Source organism: Astatotilapia calliptera, chromosome 2 (assembly GCF_900246225.1).
Source record: "Astatotilapia calliptera chromosome 2, fAstCal1.2, whole genome shotgun sequence".
NCBI lineage: Eukaryota > Metazoa > Chordata > Actinopteri > Cichliformes > Cichlidae > Astatotilapia > Astatotilapia calliptera.
In genome coordinates, this window is record NC_039303.1 from 1,742,983 (window position 1) to 1,768,934 (window position 25,952).

Consider the following 25,952-nt stretch of genomic DNA (forward strand, 5'->3'; position numbering starts at 1 on the left):
TGACAAGCACACTTTTTCAGATTTATTCATATAGATCACTTTTCACAAAAGGTGTGTTACACAGGCTGTCACAGCTTTAAGACAGCTAAGAACGTGAAAACAAGGACCAATAATCAAACACCATAAAGACTGAAAAGCATTTTAAAATCACCCAACAATAAGAAAACAGTCAATCAAAATCAGTGAAAGGTGAGTGTGACGGACCTGTGAAAGGCACTGACACCAAACACAGACGTTTTTGTCACACCAAAGAGGAAATGTGTGACGTGCCACGATGCTCTCACTTACAGCACAAAAAACTGTTGCTCTCAACCAGATTTGCTGCCTGCAACTTTGTCCACTTTCCAAAGACTGAAGGGCTTATTGGCACCAAACCAAAACAGTAACTGTAAAAATAGTCTGTTAAATATCTGGAGGCAGACGGGTAGATTAGGATGCAGTTTATGTGTTGTTGATATTTTATTCTGAATACTATAACGATCTCAAGCTGACTTATTCCCGTCCTCTCACAGATACTTTCTTTCACAAATGTTTCTAGAAAATAAAATAATTTCTAGCTATTATCAAACGCCGTAAACAAACCTGTTAAATCATTTCGGACTATGTTGTCAGTATGATTGCTAGTAGACCAACAGAGTAGATCCAGAAGGGATGAGATAACCCATTAGAACTATTCAGCAAGCACTCGACCCGAGACCAGGACCCATTATTGGGCAGAGGATCCACTCCCAACGTCCAGCACATCAGATTATAGATGTCCACCGATCGGATTGGAGCTGCCCGAACATTCATCTTGAAGTCTAAAAGAAATGAAGCAAACAAACGTCTTTTAACCTAAGCAGAATAACAGCATCTGTACACCACAGCTAATGATGTTTTTCTCAGACAGCGTGACAATTCAGGTCAATTTGATTCAATTTCAGGATAATCAATATGTTTTTGGTATATCTTCAATAAATCTGACAGCACAGCTCTTTTACAAAATATTTTCACTGAATAAACCTGAAGTTTCTACATAAGCTGACCTTTAGATGGTGAACGAAGAACACGAAGCATCATTCACCATGAGATCATGACTCATTACTGAACATACTGCTGCAGAGCCACGTGCACTGTAAACATGCCTCCATCCATTGATGCATACATTCATGCACATGCACAGATCAGTCTGGTGTCTTTTACTCTGTATGCAAAATGTCTTTGTTACCGGGTCCTGTTGCCAAGAAGAAGCCTCTCATGTCAATGAACTCATTGTCGTACCCATGCCAGCCATTTTGCCATGCGGACGCTTCCCCAGAGTCATTTTTCCAATAGGGGAGACTTGCCTTGTTCTGGAAAGGACGCAGATATAAACACAAACAAATGTAGGTGTCATAGATATATATTCATAATACAGTGTATGTGATACAGAAAAACTCTACATTACTGTATATGTGTGACATTAAAATCATTAAGGCAACATCATGTTCATTTTTAAGTCAGCACATGATGAGATTCAGAAGTATTCAAGACCGTGAGGAGAAACTTCGAGCTGCAGGTTTGACAGGATGCAGCAAGAAAGCCAGACGTCAGAATAAGACACAGAGGCTCGTCTGGGCCACGAAACACCGACACTGGACTACTGAAGACTGGAAGAAGGTTTTATGGATGATGGATCAACATTTGAAATCTTCATGCAGGATCTTTGTACGCCGTGGAGTAGGTGAAAGTTCCACAGTGTGTGGCATCAACGGGCTGGGGCTGTTTGCTGATCCAGGGTCAGTGACTGGTACAGAGACGCTCCCTGAACCAGAACAGCTACCACAGCATTCATGCAGCACCATGCAGGACCCTCTGGTATGCACCGAGTTGGTCAGGGCTTCATCCTACAGCAGGATAAAGACCCCACACAGTCCAAGCTGTGGCAGAACCACCTCAGGAACAAAGAACAAGATGAGCTTGGAAACATGGAGGTCCGGCACAGTCCCCAGACCTAAACCCATCGAGCTGGTTTGAACTGGACAGAAGAGCGAAAGCAAAGCAGCTACAAGGTCCACATTCATGGGAACATCTGCTCCAGATGTGGGAGAAGATTTGATTTGTGTTGTAGAAAGAATTTTTTTTGATGGAAGAAGACGTCTGATTGGAGCAGAGATGAAACATGAGCTGGACACCAGACTGTGGACACCAGGAGCCAAGTCTAAACTGCAGCTCCTCCCCGATTTTTTAACCAATCACATTCATTCTTGTTTGTACCATAATATACAAACTTTGTTCACTTGGGAGTTGCACCCTCTCTTTGTCTGGACAACAGGAGAGGGAGAAACACAAGGGAAGTCAACACAACTAACAACAGGTGCCAACAGTCAGGGAAGACAGTGTGGAAAACTCACCCAGAAAGAAATACTGTACAGTCACAGACTTTACATGAAACCTTTGGCAGGCATGAATAAACAAGACAGAGATGAAATAAACATAAACCAAAACACAAGGACACAAAAACTATAAATGATTAGAAGAGACAAAGTAACCAAATGTTTCTAAAGACGCGTAAAACAATTCAAGACAGAATGAAGAATACAACCCTGGGACCATGCTGCTGTGTAGCATATATGATATATATAATGCAAAATAACAGCAAGTTAAGATCAAGGAAGATTGTCCATTACCGGAGCGATAAACCATCCTGGCTCAGCCACTAGTGTAAGGGGGGAAACAAACTTTCCTTTCTTGTAATGGAATCGTTCAGGGATCTCTTCTCTGGCATAGACACCCATGTTAGGGACCTCAGACAATCTGGCAGATACCTGGAATAATAAACAAAATGAGAAGCAGTGTTTGACCCCGTGTTTGCTGATTTTTGCACTTTTCAATCTTGTTTACTTTTCATTGTTGTGATCTCGCTCATCGATTTATGTTCCTGGTCTCTATGGGTTCAGTTCAGTCTCTTCTGCTTATGAATTTTCTGTCAGTATTAAGTCTCTTTTTGTGTAAGTCAGACGACTTTAGGTCGTTTGACTTCCTCTTGTCCCTGAGTCCTTTCGTCCCCGTAGTCTCCCCAGCCCGTGCATCTCTCACTCCCTCTGTATCATGTCTGTCGTGTGTTTGTTATTCTCTTCCAGTGTCAAGTGTGAGTGTCTTGTCTCTGGGTATCTGTCTCTGTTCTCGCTGTGTTTCCTGTCTTAGACCGTCCTCGTCTCATGTGCTTTGTGTCCACTTTTGCTTCCCCTGTTTTGTTACATCTGTTCCAGCTGTGTTCCTCTGCTGTTTCCACTCTCCTCATCACCTGTCTGTGTATTTTCCGGTCCTTTTCCCTTTGTACCTTTCCCCAGTGTTTCCCAGCTCCTTGTCCCTCCTTGTATTTTGCTTCATTCAGTTCCTGTGATCTGAAAGCTTAAATTTCCTTCGTATTTGTATCTGGACATTGAGCCACATGAATGGCTTGCCTTTGGTTAAGATCTGGTCTCCACAGCTGCCGGTTCAACTCATTGATCATATGCCGTACGGTCGGAGAGCAGTAGGCCCAGGTTTGAATCTGACCTGCGGCCCCTGGTACATGGACGGGGGAGCGAGAGAGGGGAAACACGCAGCACTGTCTTATTCCAATAAAGGCTGAAAGGCAAAAAAATAAATGTGGTCTCCGTGCATCTGCATTTGGATCCTCTTTGTTTAACACGATCTGCATCCCACACATCTTGACAAAAGTAACATGACAGTGATAATAATTCATCTCAAATACTCTTAAGGTTCTCCCTCTCTCACACACACACGCACACACACACACACACACACACACACACACATACACACACACACACACACACACATACACACACACACACACACACACACACACACACACACACACACACACACACACACACACACACACACACACACACACACACACACACACACACACATACACACACATACACACACACACACACACACATACACACACACACACACACACACATACACACACATACACACACACACACACACACACATACACACACATACACACACACACACACACACACACACACACACACACACACACACACAGGGGAAGAGAGGGAGGAAGAGCAAGCCATGAAGGCCAAGACATTGTCTTAGATCTCAGAGACAGGGCTGCACTGAGACAGAGATATGGGAGGGAACAGAAAAGTTTCTGCAGTATTGAGTGTCTTTGAGATGATGGAGCACACTGGTCTCCATTATCCATAAATGAAAAGGGTTTGAAACCACCAGGACTCTTCCTAGAGCTGGCTACGTGACCAGAAGGTCGCTCTGATAGACCTCCAGCATTGCTCTTTGGAGAGAGAGGAGCCTTTCAGAAGGACAGCCAGAAGCCGCTCATTGGTGGCTTCACATGACAGCCTGCCTGGAGTTTGTCAAAAGACTCCCAGACCTTGTAAAAGAAAGTTCCCTGTATGATGAAACAAAGATTGAACTCTTTGGCCTGAATGCCAAGCATCATGTCTACCATCCCTACAGTGAAGAATAGTGGTGGCACAGTTTTTCACAGAAGGAACTGGGAGAGTAGTCAGGGTAAAGAGCAGGCTGTCCTTGCTGATAACCTGCACCACGGTGCTCTGGACCTCAGATTGGAGTAAAGGTTTATTTTCCAACAGGACAAGCCAACATAACAAAGGCTCTGTGAGTGTCATTGCCAGAGCCCATCCTCTCAACACTGGACGTTGGATAAACATGCAGATCATCTACATTGAGTCCATCGGTCCCTGACCAATGCAGGACATCTATACGACGTCCAACCTTGGATGTCAACATTTCAACTTTAAGCTTGGTAAATTTTTTGGAAGTCATGTTGAGGAAAATTTACATGAGTAATATTCTTTTATTTACATTGTTGTATCAATATGTTACATATGAATATGGATTATTTATCAACAATTTATTATGTGTTAGCCTATTGATTTATTCAGTACTTATGTGTTTCTGACCATGTTAAAATGGTCATATTTTAAAATCTGTTAAAATCTGTTGAAATATTAAAACTTTTGAATTCCATATTAAAATGTAAAATAATAATGGTTGAACCCCAAAAAGTTGATTCTGTTTATATGGGCGTAGCGTTCTCAGTGGGAGAAACGCAGAGCAACTGTGGATGAAGGTTTCGGCCTGTCTCAGTGATGCAAAGACTCCTGCATCCAGCATCAGCATGGAGGAGAGGAAGGCACTCACATCACTTAGTGATGTAAACAACATTATCATCCTTCCAGCACACAAGGCTAGGTGCACAGTTTTGCTAAATCAAAAAGACTATCATGAGAAAATGTTGTCACTGCTCAGTGATGAAAATACTTATGAGACCCAGGAAGTGAGAGATGTCATGATGGAGGCAGATGAAACCACGGTCTCGTACGACGTTACATCTCTCTCCACTTGCATCCCAGTCGAGGAAGCGCTGGAGGTAGTTCGAAAGAGGTTACAGGATGACCCCAACCTCAGCAGCAGGACCGCTCTCAGCATCCACCAAGTGTGTTTGAACTGTGTCTTCACATACAAGGGTCAGTCCTACAGGCAGAAACATGGGTGTGCCGTGGGCTCCCCAGTTTCACCCTTTTTGTACATGGAAGAAGTGGAAAAGAGGGCTTTGCTATCCTACCCTGGAACACCACCAAGCCATTGGTTCAGATATGTGGATGACACCTGGGTGAAAATCAAAGATCAGGACGTACCACATTTCACGGATCACATTAACTCGGTGGACCGACACATCAAATTCACCAGGGAGGATATGAACAGTGGCAGGTTAGCCTTCTTAGACTGTGAGATTTCCATCAGTAATGGGGGACATCTAAAAGCTGACGTGTACCGTAAACCTACACATACGGATCAGTATCTAAGGTTTGACTCTCATCATCCACTGGAGCACAAACTGGGTGTCATCAGGACGCTACAACACAGAGCGAACACCATCCCCACTGACACAGCAGCCAGGGAGGCAGAAGAACATCAAGAAGGCCCTGAGTAGATGTGGTTATCCCAGCTGGACTTTTGTCAGAGCTGGGAAGGCTCCTAAAGAAAGCTCCAGCTGATCCAGGAGAGAAGGACAACCGCTGCCCACCTGCAGTGATCCCGTACGTGTCAGGAGTATCGGAGCAGCTGAGATGCATTTTTTCTAAACACCGGGTCTCTGTGGCTTTTAAACCCCAAAACACGCTGCGCCAAAAACTGGTCCCCCCCAAGGATCGGGTCCCCCGACACAAACCGAGTAACATAGTGTACGCTGGTAAGTGCAGGAGGATTGGCAAGATTCATACAGCAGGGAAACCAAACAACCTCTGGCTACAACACAGCAGAGCCACCTCGTACCTCGACCACGGTGAAGTGGGCGGTCCTTTGTGAGCTGCAAATCAGGTAAGCAACAGCCTTTCTACCTTCTCAGGTTTCTACAGTAGAATCACCGTGGCGATCGCTTTGAAGTCTCTTTGTGCGGGGTTTCATCTTTGTTTTGTGCTGTCGGCTTTGTGTTCATAGCAAAATACTAAAGATCATACGTGTGTCCTCATCAGGATTTGGATGTGTGTTGGTGTGTGCAACTGTAGCCTCAGCTTTACAACATGCAATTAATTAGCACAAAGGTAAAGTGGAGCTAGTGAGAACCCAGTGACAACCAATGAGAGAACTGATAAGTAATATCGATAACAGAATCAGAATCCCTACATTCTTATTAATTACCATCTCTAGCCTTTACTACAGTTACCTCCACTTGTTATTTGTGAACTGAATTGAAAGAATGGGCTGAAATCAGGTAAAATGTATTTGTATATGTCATGGTCCTGGGCCATGTTGGCCCAGTATTCTTAGTTTTTGTGTGTTTTGTATTTTGTTCCCTATTTATGCCTTGGTTCCCAGGTTGTTTAGTTAAGATGTTCCTTATTTGGTTACCCCCTGTGTGCCCCTCTGTGTATCTGTGAGCCCTTGTTTCCCCTCCTTGTGTTTTATTCCATGTTTTCCGTTATGTCCGTGCTCTCTCCTCCTGTCTGAACCTCTGTACTTCCTGTTTTACTTTGACAGTGTCTCGTCAGTATGCGTCATGTTGTGTTCACCCCTGCCCTGTCTCGTTACGATTATCTGTGTCAGCTGTGTTCCCCGTGTGCTCCCACTTCCCTCGTTTACCCTCTGTGCATGTATGTCCACGTCTCCCTCAGTTCAGTGTCGCGTTCTCCCTCATGACTGTGTGCCCCGCCGTGTGTTTCCTCGTGAGTCAGTTCCTTAGTGCTTCCCAGTTCAGTTTCATATTATTTTGTATCGCCTTTATCCTCTGTCAGCAATAAAGCTGTATTTTGAGTTCAGTCCTGTTGTCCCGTGAGTTTGTGTTTGGGTCCTCATCCTGCCTGCACACAGCCTGATCATGACAGTATAGCGCTTTACTAGTCCCTAAGGACCCCAAAGCGCATCCAGTCATCCACCCATTCACACACTGGTGATGGCAGCTACATTGTAGCCACAGCCACCCTGGGGCGCACTGACAGAGGCGAGGCTGCCGGACACTGGCGCCACCGGGCCCTCTGACCACCACCAGTAGGCAACGGGTGAAGTGTGTCGCCCAAGGACACAACGACCGAGACTGTCGGAGCCGGGGCTCGAACCGGCAACCTTCCGAATTTCTCTGCCATGAGAAAGTTGGGTTGCTTTGCAGTATGATTTGCATCATTATTCATTTGCACCATAAAGTGCTGTCCAATCCATTTTGCAGTAAAGCCCTGTGCACTTGGGAATTTATCCTACTACTTATATCAGCAGTCACAACATTAATAATACTAAGGACCTGACTCTCTTGGTAAACCTATATGTGCATCCCATAACTCTGCCTTTATCGTGTTTACAGATAATGTGGTGAGCTTTGTTCCTTTCCTTCTTCAACCATTTTCATCCCATAATTATGGTAAAAGTTCATCTTGGTTTTAGCTGCCAAAGCTTTATGTGGCTTTCCTGGTCTCGAGTAGAAACAGTGGTTTGCACCTTGTTACAGTTCCACAGAGTTCTGTGAGTTTTGTGTGGATGCTTGCAAAGAGCTGACGTGTTAGCATATAATGTAGTTGCTTCAGCCCATGTCACAGTTTGCACTTTATCTTGTTTTGTCGTGCAATAAAAATACAAAATCCTTTTCATATCTCTAGTCCTCAAAAGTTATAGACAGGTGTGAGTGCTCAGGAAAAAACGATATTTGATGTAATGACATCATTGTAACTGTATTGTCATTATTGAATTCAGTACGCTGAAACTGCATTGTTGAAAAATATTATGATCTAATACTTTGTAATGTGTTATTCTGTATGTAATACAACCATTGGCTCATTCATTTGACTAAGGTGTAGTTTCCTGACAGTCACAAGTTTCATGACATAAAATGGTTGTGATTACAGTGACAATAGCACAAGAGTGCGAGCGCTCACAGAAATGACCTATAGTGCACAGAGAGAGCCAATGACTCTGGTTTCACCTCCTGGAACTTGTTTTCTTCAGGCCAAAGACTGACCACTGGGCCTCTGTCCATCATCTTGACGATGTCTGCCATGTTGATATACTTATCCAGCTCTATGACCTTCTCCATCCAGTGGATTTTTGTCATACCGTGGTCTGAAAACAACATTATATTCAGCTGGTTCACCATGTTCATCTCCTGCAGGAACATCACAAAAACAAGAATGAAAACGTTGAAAGAATGAAAGAACATGAAAACAAACCACATGACAGGAAAAATTGCAGAATCTGCAACTGTAGTGACAGTTATTGTGTTATTACTTTGATTTTGCTGTTGAGTTTCTGCATTGCAAGATCCAGTTGTTGCACAGCTGTTTTGACCTGACGAGAGTCTGGACCAAAGTGATGGCCCTCCACATCAATGTTCTCATAATATATTGCTGCCATGTCTGCTTGGTTTGATCTAAGACACACACACACACACACACACACACAGACACACACAGACACAGAGACACACACACAGACACACACACACACACACACACACACACACACACACAAACAGATTAAATGGTTAGTCTTCTACCTTCTCTAAGTGTTATTTTCTTAAGTGCACCAAAAACTGTCACGCTCATCTTTGCGTCTTGTTGCACTGTCTGTTCTTCTGCTCTCTCTGTGCTGTGCTTCTTACCCAGACTTATCTTTGAATCAGCTCACTGTGCATCACCTAGGACTCTCACCTCTAGTCTCCTCATTCTGGATAAATGTGCCTTCCTACTTTCCACAGCTGACACTGCATTCTAGTTACCTCAGACATCGAATGCTGGAGCTCTGAGTGACATTACACCCATGTTCCAGTAGTAAAGTTAATAAAAGCAATGAAACACAGGCTCAAACTAATAAAATAAGGTGCTTACATTGTATGACATCTTACTGTGATGTGAGGTAGACATTTTCTGTAACTGTCCTTATGTCAGTGAAGCTGCAACAGTTATTGGAGGAACTGTTCAGCTGTTAAGTGTTGCAGCGGACAGCTGTGGTCATCGTGGCTGATGCAGACCTCATTCAGAAAGGGCTGAGCTCAGTTGATGGAGGAACACAGTGTTGATTCAAACTGCATTTAAATTGCAACAACAATAATGAATTCTGACAGCAAACGACCGCTCCCTGTGCAAAACAGACCGGGAATCGATCGGATCTTCTATAGCTCTTTTCTATTGTACTAAGCACTCAAAGTGCTTTTCACAACTTGCCTCATTCGGCCTTTCGTACAGACAGTTTTTCTATCCAGCTAACATTTACACACATTGATATTCATGTTACCTTAAGACTGTTAGTGCATTTGTTATTGATGCTGTGAGATTTTTCTCTGAGGGGTTGTACACGTATTCCTCACAGAAAGATGGACGGACACCCAGAATCTCCACCTCACAGCCTGAAACACATGAAATGACTCCATCATTTACAGGCACCTCTGTAAACAGTTAACATGCTATGATAGCCCATTACCTGTATGTCATAGACAATAATTGCTTATTATGTTGACCAGCAGCCATCAGAGTGTATGTGTGTTGTTATTCTAACAAAAGTAATTACAGCAGTTTCCCTTGGTTGTCATTGTCCCTCTCTGAACCTGGGTTTAGTGTTTTTGGGGTCAGGAGTCTTTGTATTGTAATCTTTGTGTTTGGTTGGTTATCGTTCTGTTATTGCTGGAGTTCAGCTTCATTGTTCCCTTGTGTTTACTCGTCTTCTTTATTTTCTGATGGTTTGTATAAGCTGGTAACACTTTCTATAGCAACCTGCAACTAAGGCGCAAGTACCCTGTAATTACATGTAATGTCAGCTAACAAGTCGGGTTTTTACTGGGAACAATGAAATAATTACACTGAAAGAATTTATTTATTTCCACATCTTCAGTACGCTTTTCAGGGCATGGGCCATATTATGGAGTGACTTACTGAGTTGTGACAACTGCTGTGGCTTCATGCTGAGAGAGAGCACTTCAGATGTGATGCTAGCTTTAATAGTGTTGATGGAGAAGTATAAAGAAAGCCAGAAGGAGCTGCACTGTGGATCTAGAGAACGGCTGGTGCAGTGCATGTATGAGGACAGCGAGACAGTGGTAAAGAAACCAACTCTAAGCCCGTTCTTATTCGCAGTGGTGATGGACAGATGAGGTCAGGCAGGTGTCTCAGGGGGGTTGCTGAGGACATTGGGATCTGTAGTGATCTAGATGGAAGAGAGCCTAGAGAGGTGGAGGTATGCCCTCGAGAGAAGAGTCAGAATACATGTGTGTGAAGTAGCAGCTGATTTCAATCTGTGTGTCAGAGGATTTGGACATTACTTTTATTGTCACTGTACAAAAGGATGAGAGGAAGATGTTAAAGTGGAGACTGCTGCAGGACAGAACAACAGCATCATACTGTTAAACACAACTGCAGCTCTTCACAAGCACAGACAGCACGGTAGCGCTAAGCCAGCCAAGAACCCGGAGTGATGTTAAAGCTGTCCCCAGACCAGCACTGTGATAAAGTCAGCCGCCATTTGCAGTGAAGCCAGGCGGTGCCGAACACAAAATTTCACAGCTTTAAAATGAATTTGTTTCATATGTTTTTCTTATGCGTGTAAGAAAAATAATTAATAAATCACTGCGAACAAATTTCACCCGTTCTTTTGGAGGTATATAACGAAGCTCTAACTAAAGGATGCTTACCTTCAACCATGTATGATAGCACTATCTCTCTAATCCACAAGCCTGGTAAGGATCCTTTGGAACCTGGTTCGTACAAACCAATAAGTCTATTGAACGTAGATAATAAAATATTGTCAAAACTTCTGGCTATGCGATTAGAGATGGTTCTCCCAACAGTTGTGTCGGAGGACCAAACGGGATTTGTAAAAAATAGACAGTTATCTTTTAATATTAGAAGGCTATTCAACATTATATATACACATAATACTTCTGATCACTCTGAAATACTACTCTCATTAGATGCAGAGAAGGCCTTTGACAGGGTTGGGTGGGATTTCCTCTTCTCGACCCTGTCAAAGTTTGGCATAGGCCCTAATGATATCTCCTTTGTTAAGCTGCTTTACACAAAACCTAAGGCCTCGGTTAATACAAATAATATAACTTCTAGTCCTTTCCTCCTCCACCGCTCTACAAGACCAGGGTGCCCTTTGTCCCCATTGCTATTTGCACTTGTCATAGAACCTCTCGCCATTCAATTACGCTCTGCAAAGGATTATAAAGGAATAAGGAGATTTGGTGTAGAACATAAGGTGTCTCTCTATGCAGATGATTTGTTGCTATATATCACTGACCCTACTAAATCATTGCCAAAAATTATGACAGTTTTAACTGAATTTGGGAAAATTTCTGGATACAAAATCAACCTAACAAAAAGCATATTGTTTCCTGTTAGTTCTTTAGAAAAATTAGATAGTGCTACATTGATCTCGTTTCCTTATACCATCTCAAATATCTTCAAATATCTTGGAATAACTGTAACCCGTGAATTCTCTGGCCTTTTTAAATATAATTTTATTAATTTATACCATCAAACTGAACAGAACTTGGAAAGACTGTCCAAACTGCCCATCTCGCTTGCTGGCCGAGTAAATATCATTAGGATGAGCACTTTACCCAAATTTTTATTTTTGTTTCAATGTATCCCAATATTGATCACAAAAACCTTTTTTAAGAAAATAGACCAGTTAATCTCTCAGTTTATCTGGAACAAGAAGACACCCAGAATAAAAAAGATATTTCTCCACAGAGCCAAGATTACAGGAGGAATGGGGTTGCCTTGCTTTCAGCTCTGTTATTGGGCCTGTAATATACGTTGTATGTCATTCTGGGGCGGGGAACATAGACCTGATTGGGAACGGATGGAAAGTATGACTTTTTTCTCCAATACTCTTAAATCTTTGGTTCATTCAAACTCAGATCTGGGTGAGCATAAATGTAAAAATCCGGTAGTGTCTGACTCACTAAAAGTTTGGTCTCAAATTAGAAAGCATTTTCATTGGCGTCAATGTTCAATCTTTACACCATTAATCCATAACCAAGCATACACATTGTTCTCAGGATCCACATTCCAGTTATGGACTTCCAAAGAGATACACACAATCAAGGATCTGTTTATAATCTTTTTCCTTCGTTTCAACAACTTCAGCAAAAATTTTCCATAGAAAACAGAGATTTTTTCAAGTATTTACAAATACGTCATTTTATTAAAGAAACGTTTCCATCCTTTCCCAATGAACCACAAAAACTAGTTTCAGATGATCTGTTCTTAATGAACCGGCTAAAGAAAGGAGCTATTTCTAGGATCTACAACCAACTTTTGAAAATAGACAGTACAACTACACTGGACCACTTGAGAAATGCTTGGAGTGAAGAACTGGCTACTAACATCACTGAAGATCAATGGAACTGGTTCACTCCACTTCTGTCTGCTGCAGGCACGGACTGCTACAATTTAAGGTCCTGCACAGACTCCATCTGTCTAAACTGAAGGTTTCAAGGATGTTTCCAGGGGCTGACTCAAGATGTGATCGATGTGGCCAGAATTCTGCCTCACTGTCACATATGTTTTGGACATGCCCCAACATCGCCACCTACTGGTCTAAAATATTTAAAATTCTGTCTGACATTTTTAAAAAACAGCTCCCCCCAGACCCAGTAATGGCACTATTTGGTGTAGCTACAGTCAAAGACTTAAATAATAAACAAATTCATGCTCTGAGTTTTATAACATTGCTTGCAAGACGACTTATATTTCTAAATTGGAAGAATAAAGCCCCCCCAACTCATTCTGCTTTGTTAAGAGACACAATGCATCATTTACATTTGGAGAAAATTAAATTCTCATTAAGAGATAATGTTAAACAGTTCTACCTAATCTGGCAGCTCTTTATAGATTACTTTAATAAGTAAAACTGGGAGGTGTGGCCTCCTCCCATATCTGCCCCAAGATTATATACATGGATGTGCGCAGGTGTTGTTGTTGTTGTTTTTTTCGTTTTGTTTTTTTTGTTGTTTTTTTGTATGTATTCTTCGGGGGGGGGGGGGGGGGGGGGGGGGGGTTCGTTTGTTTTGGGGGTTTTTTGGGTTTTTTTCCTCTCTCCCTCCTTTGAATATACTTATTTAGGATAATAAATGTGACCTTTAAGACCTTTTGCACTGCAAATCACAAAAACTATTCCCAGCTAACATTTCTTCATTCATCCATTTTCAATTTAATAAACAGTTTGTGTGCAAGAATATTTTTGTTTCTTCTTCATCTTTTGAAAAAAGATTTTTTGTCTTAGCTTACAACTTCATATTTCACATGAATCCTATAAATATCTTTGATGTTGTGCAAAATTCTCGCGTTGTTTACTGATATTTTGTGTAAGAGACACCAGACTTTTACCTACTGTAATTTTTAAGTACTCTTCAGGCTTTATGGAGGCTTTAAAATTGTTTGGACATTAGCTGCTTTTAAAATAAACTTTCATTCTTGAAGATGAATATTTTATTTTATGGAGTAATTAATCCTGATTTGATCCACCATGTGGCAGCAGCTTCATTGTCCAACACGACAATGATCCCAAACACACAGTAAAAACAAACCTTGATAGAAGAACACCTCAGAGTAACTTGGAACCTCCCAGAAAACACGCTCAAAGCTGCTCACAGGTTTTCAGCTAACGACCCTGCATCAGTTTGGAAGGTCACCAGCCACAGAAGACCATCGACCCACGCTGTGGAGAGGTATCAACTGGCCGACAATCCCAGTTTCACACCCCTCAGCCCCCCACGCCATGTAACATTTCCCCCTGCCCTCCCCCACACCTATCAGGACATGTGAAAAAAGTTCCCTCCTGCGTCAAACAAGCCACAGTTTTCCCAAAAAACCCTTTAAGGACTGCAGACCTGTCGTCTGACATCTCCAGTTGAGAGATGTTGACGTCACATCCTCCCCTGCAGTTTGTTTACTGGTCAAACAGGTCACTGGATGATAGTTTGAACATGTCAGCAGATCACAAACTTGACCTGACAGACAGGAAGTGGCAGGCGAGTACGGGATGACATCCCACATCTGGAAAATCAGCAGTGGCACGCTCACAGGGGCAAAAAGCATAAAAAGGCATATTCTGTCATATTCTTGTGTCACTCCGTTATGTGGAAATGACTTCAGGAAGTTTGTAGACGTATTAAAATCAGTTTTATCAAGATGGTAAATGGACTGATTCTGACAACTTGGGCATTCACCCATTCACTGTTTCTAAGCACGTGCTAGCTAACATTCACACTCTGATGGATGCAGCATGGGATTCATATCTTGCCCAAGGACACTTGGCATGATCGAACCACCAACCATCCAGTCAGTAGGTGACCTGTTCTCCACCTGAGCTACAGCCACAACCCTCAAAGCTTCATTTAAAACAAAAAAACAGCAATTTAAAAATCAGACAAATATTCTGACAGACTGGTTGATGAGACTCAATGATATCATGATGATGATGATGATGATGATATCATAGTGACTAACAATCACAAGATCTAATACACAAAATGTATAAAACAGATGTCAGTTGTTAGTAATATCTACTATACTATAAAACCTCTAAACTTATTACAGAAGAAAGCGATACGAATGATTCATAACGTTAATTATAGAGAACATACAAATAAATTATTTATAAAATCGAAATTATTAAAATTAGGAGATTTAGCGAAATTACGGACACTATTAATTATGTTTAAGGCTAAAAATAATATTTTGCCCTTTAAGTTACAAAGAGTATTTTTATTGTGTTCAGGGGGAGAAGACAGCAGAAGGAAATTTTATTTTAAGCATCAGTTAGCTAGGACTACACAGAGATTAATGAGTGCAACGGTTAGGAGTATACGACTGTGGAAGTCTCTTCATTATAATTTAAAGAATCATATAAGTTTACATTGTTTTAAAAAGTGTCACATGCTTAAAACGATAACTGAATATGAAGAATGTGAATGAAATTGGAGTTCATTGAAAAAGGATCCATTATAATTTTTTGTTTTATTTATTTAATTGTATTTTCTCCTTGTTACTATGTGGAGTGGTACATTCTGATTGTAAATCTGTTGTTTGGTTTGTGTTAGGACCGGAGAGAAATGTTAATATTAGTTTGTTCCCTGATTTTTGGTGCCCACTTGTAATATAAGTTGGATTGTAGATAGGGGGCGGGGTTTAATGAGAATATTTTCTTCTTCCTGCTCCTTTTCACACATGGTTGTAGTGCTTTTTGATAGAAAGTGTGGTTGGTTTGTTTGATCTGTTGTACCAAGTGTGAAATAAATAAATAAATGAAATGAAATGAAATGACAAAACTGATCTGTGGGGCTGGGAGAAATGTTTGCATGGTTGCTCAGTGTGATAAAAAAGATTAAATGCTAATGACGTGTTAATCGTCTCCTACCTTTGCACCTATAACTAATTAACTAATTAAATATTAGGTTGGACACTCTGTTGCAGGACATGTTGCATTTGGAGCGTTCCTTTCACAGCCAACATTTCTGGAGAAAGCATTAAAATGAATCACACAATGGAGATATACTAAGATTAGCAGCAGGAAAAACTCCCTTTTAACAGGAAGAAACCTCCAGCAGAACCTGGCTCAGGGAGGGGCGGGGCCATCTGCTGTGATTGGTTGGGGTGAGAGAAGGATAAAGACATGCTGTGGAAGAGAGACAGAGGTTAATAATAACTAATGATTAGACACAGAGTGGTGTATAAACACACAGTGAGTGAAGGACAAACAGAAAAAGGAAAATAACCTCGACCTATTGCAGCGCAACTCAGGGAGGATTCAGGGTCACCTGATCCAGCCCTAATGATACGCTTTATCAAGTTTTCAGCCTAATTTCAAAAGTAGATATTGTGTCTTTGCTAATAGTTGGTCGTTTGTTTGGAAAGCTAGCGCATAGATGGGAACAATTACCAATAGTTGTACATCACCGAAAATTGCAAAAGTACACTTTGAGTATGAGTGACCCTAACATCTCAAGGTCTGAACCAGACCGACCAAGTCAAGATCAAGTTCAACCTGAATCACAAGGCACACTCAAACACTGCTTTAGTGGTAAGTAAGTAAAACTTGGTTTCTATAGCGCCTTTCAGGATAAACCTCACAATGTACTTCACAACAATATAACAGGGAAGGAAAATGGTGAGAGTGTGCGGAGTCCACAGATCTGAAACTCATAGAATAAGGCAGGTTAGCCTTCTTAGACTGTGAGATTTCCATCAGTAATGGGGGACATCTAAAAGCTGACGTGTACCGTAAACCTACACATACGGATCAGCATTTAAGGTTTGACTCTCATCATCCACTGGAGCACAAACTGGGCGTCATCAGGACGCTACAACACAGAGCGAACACCATCCCCACAGACACAGCAGCCAGGGAGGCAGAAGAACATCAAGAAGGCCCTGAGTAAATGTGGTTATCCCAGCTGGACTTTTGTCAGAGCTGGGAAGGCTCCTAAAGAAAGCTCCAGCCGATCCAGGAGAGAAGGACAACCGCTGCCCACCTGCAGTGATCCCGTACGTGTCAGGAGTATCGGAGCAGCTGAGACGCATTTTTTCTAAACACCGGGTCTCTGTGGTCAGATTGACCCAGAACAGAAGAGATGTCACATGTCATCTGCATCACTACAGAAAACGGAAAAAATCTAAATTATAAAAGAAAATTGTAAAATAATCAATGCCGGTGTTTCTGACACTTTTAAATTTGCCCCGGGTCAAATTAACCCAGGAGCATAATTGGTGTTCCTGGAAACCAACATAACAGGAGGGTTAAACCCCAAAACACGCTGCGCCAAAAACTGGTCCACCCCAAGGATCGGGTCCCCGACACAAACAGAGTAACATAGTGTACGCTGTTAAGTGCAGGATTTATACATCGGGGAAACCAAACAAGCTCTGGCGGAGAGGATGGACCAACACAGCAGAGCCACCTCGTCAGGCCAGGACTCTGCAGTCTATCTACACCTACAGGCCAGTGGACACTCTTTCAATGTTGAGGATGTAACATCCTGGACAGGGAGGAACGCTGGTTTGAGGGCGGAGTCAAGGAGGCCATTTACGTGAAAAGGGAAAGACCATCTCTGAATGGAGGAGGGGCCTAAGGGTACATCTGTCACCATCTTACATGCTGTGATTGCAGCCATTCCCCAACTCTGTGAATGGGACTCATGGCCATTGATCAGTGGTTGTTGATCAGTGGTTGTTGATCAGTGGTCATGAGAATTTGCATAATTAAGATTTAGGAACTGACCTCCCAGCCCATTGTTCCTTCAGTGGTTTCAGTCATTGTGCAGATGTCCTGTTTATAAGATTGAAACCTGCAGTCAGCTGAGACTGAAGACGTCACCGGGATGATTGAGCATGCATCAAGACAGAATAAGGTGTTTGGTCCCCTATTTGTGGCACCTATACCAGCTGTCACAGAGAGAGAGGCATGCTACACCCTGGAAATGTTACCAGTCTGACATATACAGCCTTTTTTCACTAGTGCCTACTTGTGTCAGGTGGGCACGGCTCAACTCGTTTTTAGGGTTTTCCATCAGGTGGTGGTACCCAGTGTTGGTCAAGTTACTTGAACTTCCCCAAAAAAGTAATCCCGTTACTTTACTGATTACTTATTTTCAAAAGTAATTAATTACTTAGTTACTTTTTAAAAACACGATTTACAACCTGAACAGGTGATAAAGCGATAGATCTTTTTAAAACTTGTTTTATTAGTTTTAATCTTTTAACTTTATGCATCAAGCAAAAATTTAATTATCTGCAACATTCTCTGACTGGAAGAAATTAGTTTAACATTTAAACCTATTTTCTGCACATTCCAGCACATAAAATAAAATATTTTTTGTGTTTACACTCAGTCTTTCAAATAGATGCAAGTAAAACACAGCAGAAAATAAATAAAATCAAAGACTCAGCGGTCCTGTTGCTCTATTTTCACCTGTAAAGCAGGAGTGGGGCAGGCGGAGGGTTACCCTGGTGCAGGTGTGCAGCGGTCAGTGGAAGAATCCGCGAGTTTCTCTGTGAGTTTCCCATTACGTCGTAGCTACTCGGTGCTTGTTGGAAGTTTAGGGGTTTTTTCACTGTAAAAAGACGTTTTCTTCCCACGCACAGCGGACACTAATGTTTTTGTCACTTTTTATGGAATCAAACTCAAAGTGAGGTCAGTACTTCCACGCTTTAAACGCTGCACGCTCATACTCTCTCCTGCACTCGATATATTATCCATTGTTGATCTGCACACAGCTGTTGTCACGAACGTCGCACTCGCTTACGTCACTGTCATGAGACATTCTTGCAAAAAATCACGGTTTTAGTAATGCAGTAACGCAGCGTTCCTACGGGAAAGTAACAGTAATCTAATTACCGTTTTTGCAATAGTAATCCCTTACTTTACTCGTTACTTGAAAAAAGTAATCAGATTACAGGAACGCGTTACTGCCCATCTCTGATGGTACCTGGTAACAGGAATCTTTTCAGTACCTACTCAGTCAAGGCTCAAATCGATCTGAGGTAATCAGAAAATGTGACATCACCAGACTGCATGTCGCCAATCAGGTACTCAGTTGCGTCACCTGATAAGTCATGAAAGCGTCTCCTTCATGAAAATCAAAACTGCCACTTTTGGAACAGCGGAAATGAGAAACACAACAGCGTGGTCCCCGAGTCTGACGGATACACCACGAACGTCAAGTCTAGTGGAGCCAAGTAGCTACTCGTGGAAAAGAGACCGTCAACCATTCATGCTTACATTTATAGCTACAGTTGAGAATCACAAATGAAACTAATCCTGTACATGACTTTGGACTGTGGGAGAAAGCCACAGCGCCAGAGAGAATCCACACAGAACACCACAGCACTAAGAGTCACACTGCTGTGCCACAGGAGTGAACTAAAGCAAACTGAAGGTTGCAACAATTCCTAAAGATCCAGAAACACAGTCACAGCCACCTCGAGGTGAGGGATCACAGGCCTTTAAGAAATCACTGAGGTTTGGAGGAGGTGATAACAAATAGCTAACAGTGGCTGCAGCCATTTACTGAGCAGACGAACTGGACCTGAGCTGGTAACTCACTCTGATACCAGACTGGTTGAATTACTCAGATTCCTGAAGGCTGACGGCCGCCGTCCTTTCTTTACATGACCTGAGGATTGTTAGGTTATTATATAAGTCTACGCCATCATAACGGCTGTTTTCAGCAGCATAAACAATAGTGAAGGTAAATCCTTTATACCTTAGGTTGTGTACATATCTTGTTTTATTTGACTTTGACTGTACCTAAAATTAAAATTCGACGTCAATGACGGCACGTCAGCACGATCCAAGGGTTCCTTTGTTTTCTTTTAACCACGGATGCAGTTAAACCTTCAAACATTGCAGTGTCTAAAATGGAAACCAACGAAAGATGTTTTTTTCCTCATTTGAATATTTATTATCACTCGATAATCAGACGAAAGCATTTCTTATCCGATTACTTGACGGAATAATTGATGCTGAATCGACAGTTGCTTCCCTATTTTGGTCACCAAAACTGTGAGCGCTGATAAATGCTACTTTTAGCTAATGTGCAGTTTGCAAATAACAGCTTGCCATTGCATTTCCACTTACCACCTTAATAAACAGACAACTTCAGATAGAATTTCACATTGATCGTGTGCACGTACCTGGCCAGTAGTACATGAAAACCTTCCTTCCCAGCTTCTGCAAGGTGACCCACAGTGGTTCTGACCCGTCCCACCAAATTGGCAACCGGCTGTCAGGATTGGTCCCAATTAGGAATTCTTTCTTGGAGACTTCATCCCACATGTAGTTTCCAGTCATCTGATGAATATCACAATGACGGCCTAATAATAAGAACAATAATAATAAAAAGTAACATTACACTGTATGCAAGACAAAAGTTGCCCCACAGCTCAGAGCACATCGCTTTGTAAATCATTATTAAACCCATAAAAACCTTTGTTTATGATAGTTCTGCTGCCTGGAGCAAAGCCTGTAATCCCAGAGAACCCCACAGAGGAACCTACGGGGTTCTCTAGTTCCTGTGTTACACTGATCATCCTGTGCTCAGGCAATAATCTGGATTAGCTCACAGAGCCACAGGAAACATTACCGGCTGCAATACTGAAATATTTTCTCCCAAAAAAACTTTAAATAAAAACATCAGGTAAAAAAATATCTAATGAAATCAAACATGTTCAAATTACAAAGATGGGCCGCCGTGCATCAGCCCTACAAACACTGACAGCAGCTCATTGGTTCATTTTCATTATTCACACTGGATTGTCCAATCAAATCTCTTAATGCCACTAGGCCCTCCTCTACCTTTACTGTGCTTCCCTCGAACTACCTGCTGCTCCAGATCACACGTAACTGCATGTCCAGCCGTAGCACGCTGACGACCTTCTTCCTCTTACAGACGCTCCTTCATAGCCACTCGTGTTTAGCTCCACTCAGATTCTTTTATCACCACACAAACTTCACCTTTTTAAATAAACAGCTTAACCTGTAATCATGACAGAACAATCTGGCCACCCTCTGGACCCAGACCTGACCTACTTCTATGACCCGTTAAGAGGTGAACACAAGTCTTCGGGCCCCTGGTTCAGCGAGTAATAATAATAATATTAATGACTTAGATGTGTATAATGTATTTATCTTTCAACAAACCCAAAGATGCTTCACAACAGTATAAATAAACAAAAACAAGACTAAAGGTTCAAGGTTTCGTTGAAGACTTGAGTTTTGAGAAGTTTCAGTGACGGGCTCGTGTGAGGGTGAGGGGCCGCCACACGGGGTGGAGGTGGGCGTGTGGGACAGAAAGCAGACCCATAGCTGAGGATGCAGCAACCCAGACTGTGTGTATGGGTGCAGCAGAGGTACTGAGGGGCCAGGGCATTGAGGGATTTGGAAGTAATGCAGGACTTGAGCAGGAGATTTCTGAGGGTGGCGTTGATGTTTCCAGAGCTTAGTGCCTCATAGAAGCCTGGAGGAGCTCTGGACATACTGGAGCTGCTCCATTATAGTTATCAAGCCAGGTGGTGACAAGGGCACGGATGAAGGTTTCTGCTGCAGTTAGTGAGTGATGGCTCAAGTCAAGAGATGTTTCTTCATCATCATCTTCATCATCCTCATCATCAGAGGATGATGAGGGCTCTGTTAGTCGACATCCATATTTGGTTTCGTGCGGACAGTTGGCAAGTCGTCGCTTGGTGATCGATGGTCAACTGCAGGCCATTCACGCGAGATCTGCTTCCAGCTCCCAAAGCTCCAGCTGCTGTTAGCTGGTGCACGTTCTCGTGTTGCAACTCTAGCAACCACGTTGATCTCCCTTTCTCAGCTTGACTCAGGGCACTGCTTCTCAATTGTTTTCTGTTACGCCCCCTCAGGAAGAAGAAAACATTTCACGACCCCCACTCTCCCCCCCACTATAATTAGTATCACTGTCTATAAAATTGTTATTATAAGCACATCTTGAGGGTTTGTTTGCTGCACTTCATACCTCCTGCTCTGTGCAGTGTGGGACTGGACTAGAAAGAGAGAGCAGATTTCTCCTGTTTTGGCTTCCTGTTAAATCCAGAATTCAAAATCCTGCTCCTCACATACAAGGTCTTAAATAATCAGGCCCCATCTTATCTTAATGACCTTGTAGTACCATATCACCCTATTAGAGCACTTGGCTCTCGCTCTGCAGGCCTACTTGTTGTTCCTAGAGTATTTAAAAGTAGAATGGGAGGCATACGTCATTTTGTGCGGCCGCTCTAAGTGTACTGATATGACTTTACATCTTCTATGAGAGTTTGTGTTTTATTGTGTCCAGATGTGTAATTAAAAAAACATGTACAGCTCATTCATGAAGAAGAAAGCTTTGTAACTATCCCCACTAGTGAAGAGTGTGACATTTCCACACCCCTGAGGTCTGCAGAGCTGTTGTAATGGAGGTCCCTTTATATGCACTTAAACTTCTGTCAAAAGGGTCACATGACTCGGATACGCACAGAGTGGTTTCCTTTATCATGTGGTTGAACTTTGCACAGCTGTAGGCTTTGTTTCTGTTGAAGGTACGTTGCAATGCACAGCGGTCAAAGGTCAGCCGGTTTGAACATGTGCAAGTACTCCTGGTTACGCTGTGCTCGGCTCAGCACAACAGGAACCTTTATTGCGTGGCAATAGAAACGAATGGGTTTCAGAGCGCACGCCGCGTCCTTTTATTACAGCCCCTTTCACACAGGGCACAGCTGGGGTTTCCCATGATGCACTGAGGGTTTCTCCTTCACACCTTTAGCACTGTCGCTAAAGTGCTCAGCTGTCTGATTGTTGGGTTTCTTTGTATCAGGTTATTGTAGCGTTTTAATCTTACAATATTGTGCGCTACATAAATTGGATTGAACTTTTTATTTGACTGTAACATGTAACATATGAAATATGTATCGTAGACTTAAAAGGTGGGTATTCTCCGGTGCGTGCCATAAGAGTGTGTGAGCTGTGTGTGAGGTTGGCCCATTAAAACCAGCGTTGGCCTCAGTTTCGCTATGTGCTTCTAATTTTATCGTATGTTTGTGCTGACAATGACTTTCTTTAAAAGTCTTTTAAGAGTAATATATTACTTATTACTTTTATTGATAGTAATGCAGTATGTTACTCAATTATTCGCAGAGAAAGTTACCTGTTTCACCCCTCGTTACATTACTTTCTCACTACTCTATAAAATGACCTGAAATGCATCGTCACAAGTTAACAATATATACCTTACAGTCCCACACACCAACACAACTCCCTACCCTCATGAAGTATTTACATATGCACAAAATCAACGAAACCCAAAGCAAACATCAAGTGTAAAGAAACTTCAGAACAGTTACCACCAAGAAACAGAGGCTGCAAGCCTTTTGTTAGGTCTGGCTGCTGGTCTGGGGTTCACATACACTAGACTGTACTATCACTCCAAGTTCTTGGCTTATTTTCTGTTAGTGTGTTTATGTGGATGCTTTCTGAACTTCTGTTATCCATATGAAATGAGTCTGTGTCAGTCCTGGGCACAGTTTGCATTTTATCGTCACACTCTTATCGTATGACATGGGCTGCCCACACTCATGTCCAGACCAAAAAGGCTAGGCAGCGCCTGTACCACCTACGACAACTGAGGAAGTTCAGGGTCTCTCCAGCGATCCTCAGGACTTTCTATACAGGCGCTGTGGAGAGCATCCTCACACAGAACATCACATCCTGGTTTGGAAACAGCTGTGTGAAGGATAAAAAAGCTCTTCAGAGAGTGATCCGTACAGCAGAACGCTGCTGCAGGATTGCTCTTCCTCCCTACAGGACATTTACGTCAGGACTTGCTGGACTAGAGCAACTCTGATTTTGAAAGACCCGTCCCATCCCAGCAACGAACTGCTGCCTGAAATCAGGCAGAAGGTTCTGCACCATCCGAACAAGAACAGAGAGGCTCAAGAGGAGTTTCTATCCTCAGGCCATTGTGTGTTGAATCAGCCCCCCCCCCGCCAAGAGTTCTGGCAAACAAAAACTGCTCTGGATTTTAGCACATTACAGTTCTACTGACTTTTCTGTTGTATAAATGACAGAAAATGACAATAACACTGCACACAGTCTCCAAAATTGTCTTGTAATTTTGTATCACATTTTTCTTCTGTTATACTCTCGTAATTATTGTAACAAATTCAAATAATTTATTGGCAAACAAAAGTAGATTTTTTTTGAGTAAAAATTATTTATGGGCAAACAAATATTTATGCTTTAACAATTTATATTTGCGTGTTACTTTAAGGTACGCATAGAGACATATCTCCAAAGTATTTTTTTCTATTTTGTATAAAAAAATCAAAAGACTGCTGGCAGATTTACACATTTACAGTATCAGTATTGGTCATAAACCTTGTTCTGTGTGTATCCCTGAATATTTGCTGTTCTCTTATACAGCACAACCCAAACTCATCAGTATTGTGATGTTTAAATCTCCTCTGTGTAGATAGAAGCCTTTTCATGTGCCATGTTCAGATAGTTAACTTCAATTATTACATATTATACAATTAAACTAACTGCAGACAGACTTTCTTTTTAAATTATTTAGACAGTATAAAGCTAATGTTTGACTAGGCAGTCAGAGATTACAGAGAAGTCTCTTATTATCAGTTAAGCAGCGTAAAAAGAAGCATCCAAACAGCTTTGGAGAAAGTGAGAGCTTCCCCGTCTGTGAGCAGGCAGTCCCAGCTGAAACTCTGAACACAAACTGATCCCGTCAGGAAGATGACTTAGGATGCAAGGCTTGAAACTATCCCAGCCGCCATTACACTGCTGGACAACACAGGAATGTGCAAATCGCACACGGACTCTAATGACTAATGTGTCGTGTAGACGGCTGGATTTTAATCACCTACTTTTTCTATTTATGTGTTTTTTGTTGTCCTCTCACGGCCTCAAAGTTAATGCGCTTTTATGTACAATTAAAAGGCCTCTCAGGGCGCCTCTAGTGTAACTTTTATGTTCTTGGGTTTTACATGTTTTACATGTTTTACATGTTTTACATGTCCGGGTAATTAGATCTGGTTGTTTAGGGCCTAAAACATTTCCCCAGCTGATTAAATCAAACGTATTTGTTTGATCAGCTGGGAGTTACACCTAATGTCTTCTTACAATATCAGTTATTGTGTTAGAAGCTACAGAGACGCATAAAGAGACGGATTACCTGTCATCAAGGAATAATAATTAGGGTATGACAAGCTTGGGAAGTCCGGCGTTAAGTGGTCAACCTTCACACCATTTTCCACAAGCTCACGAAATCCGGGTAAATGGTGCAGGTCATCCATGTAGTCGTAGCGGAATCCATCGATCAAGAACACGAGTAACGGGTGCGCCTCGACACCCAGCTGTCCTGCGTCAAACAGCAGCAGCAGCAGCAGGACGGTCCGAGGGCAGAACGCAGGAGTCTTTCTGCTGGACATGACATTAACGCATGATCTGCTTCTCTGTCTAAAACTTTATGGCAGAGGGAGTTTGCCCCTGTGCCGCAGCAGCAGCTACCAAAGGTTTCTCAGTGCGCACTCGATGCGAACCTGTTGGCTGTGCCGATCACTGATCATCGACTTCCGATAACAGCATTCGTGCAGAGAAAGATTCATAGACGGGGCAAATGTGTATTTTATATTAACATGAAAATAAATACTCCACCATCATGATTTCACCAACATAGCACCTAGTTGATAGGAACTACTTCTCCTTCCGCCTGTCACTATCCAGAGGTAACTATGAGCCTCGTCAGTCAGCCTATGAGGGGCTGCACGAGAACATTAAACATGCGCGGTGGTCGCCCGTCAGTATCCGCCTAAAGATCATCCACAGCCATGCATGTTGTTCTCGAGCACATTCAAGAAGCATTTCATTGATGGACTTCAGGCTCAAAATCATATCGCTCACATTTGAAACCCTTA

The 25,952-nt window shown here is 42.3% G+C and overlaps 1 protein-coding gene across 1 annotated transcript; it reads right to left on the bottom strand.

Moving 5' to 3' along the window:
- On the bottom strand, positions 1-25,661 carry enpp6 (ectonucleotide pyrophosphatase/phosphodiesterase 6). Its single transcript, XM_026181478.1, has 8 exons — positions 25,211-25,661; positions 20,169-20,348; positions 9,766-9,877; positions 8,761-8,902; positions 8,459-8,638; positions 2,649-2,786; positions 1,208-1,331; positions 1-800 (listed from the first exon to the last, which is right to left on the bottom strand). The coding sequence occupies exons 1-8, from the start codon at positions 25,464-25,466 to the stop codon at positions 601-603; spliced, it is 1,332 nt and encodes a 443-aa protein (XP_026037263.1). The 5' UTR covers positions 25,467-25,661; the 3' UTR covers positions 1-600.
- Positions 25,662-25,952: the final 291 nt, after the last annotated feature.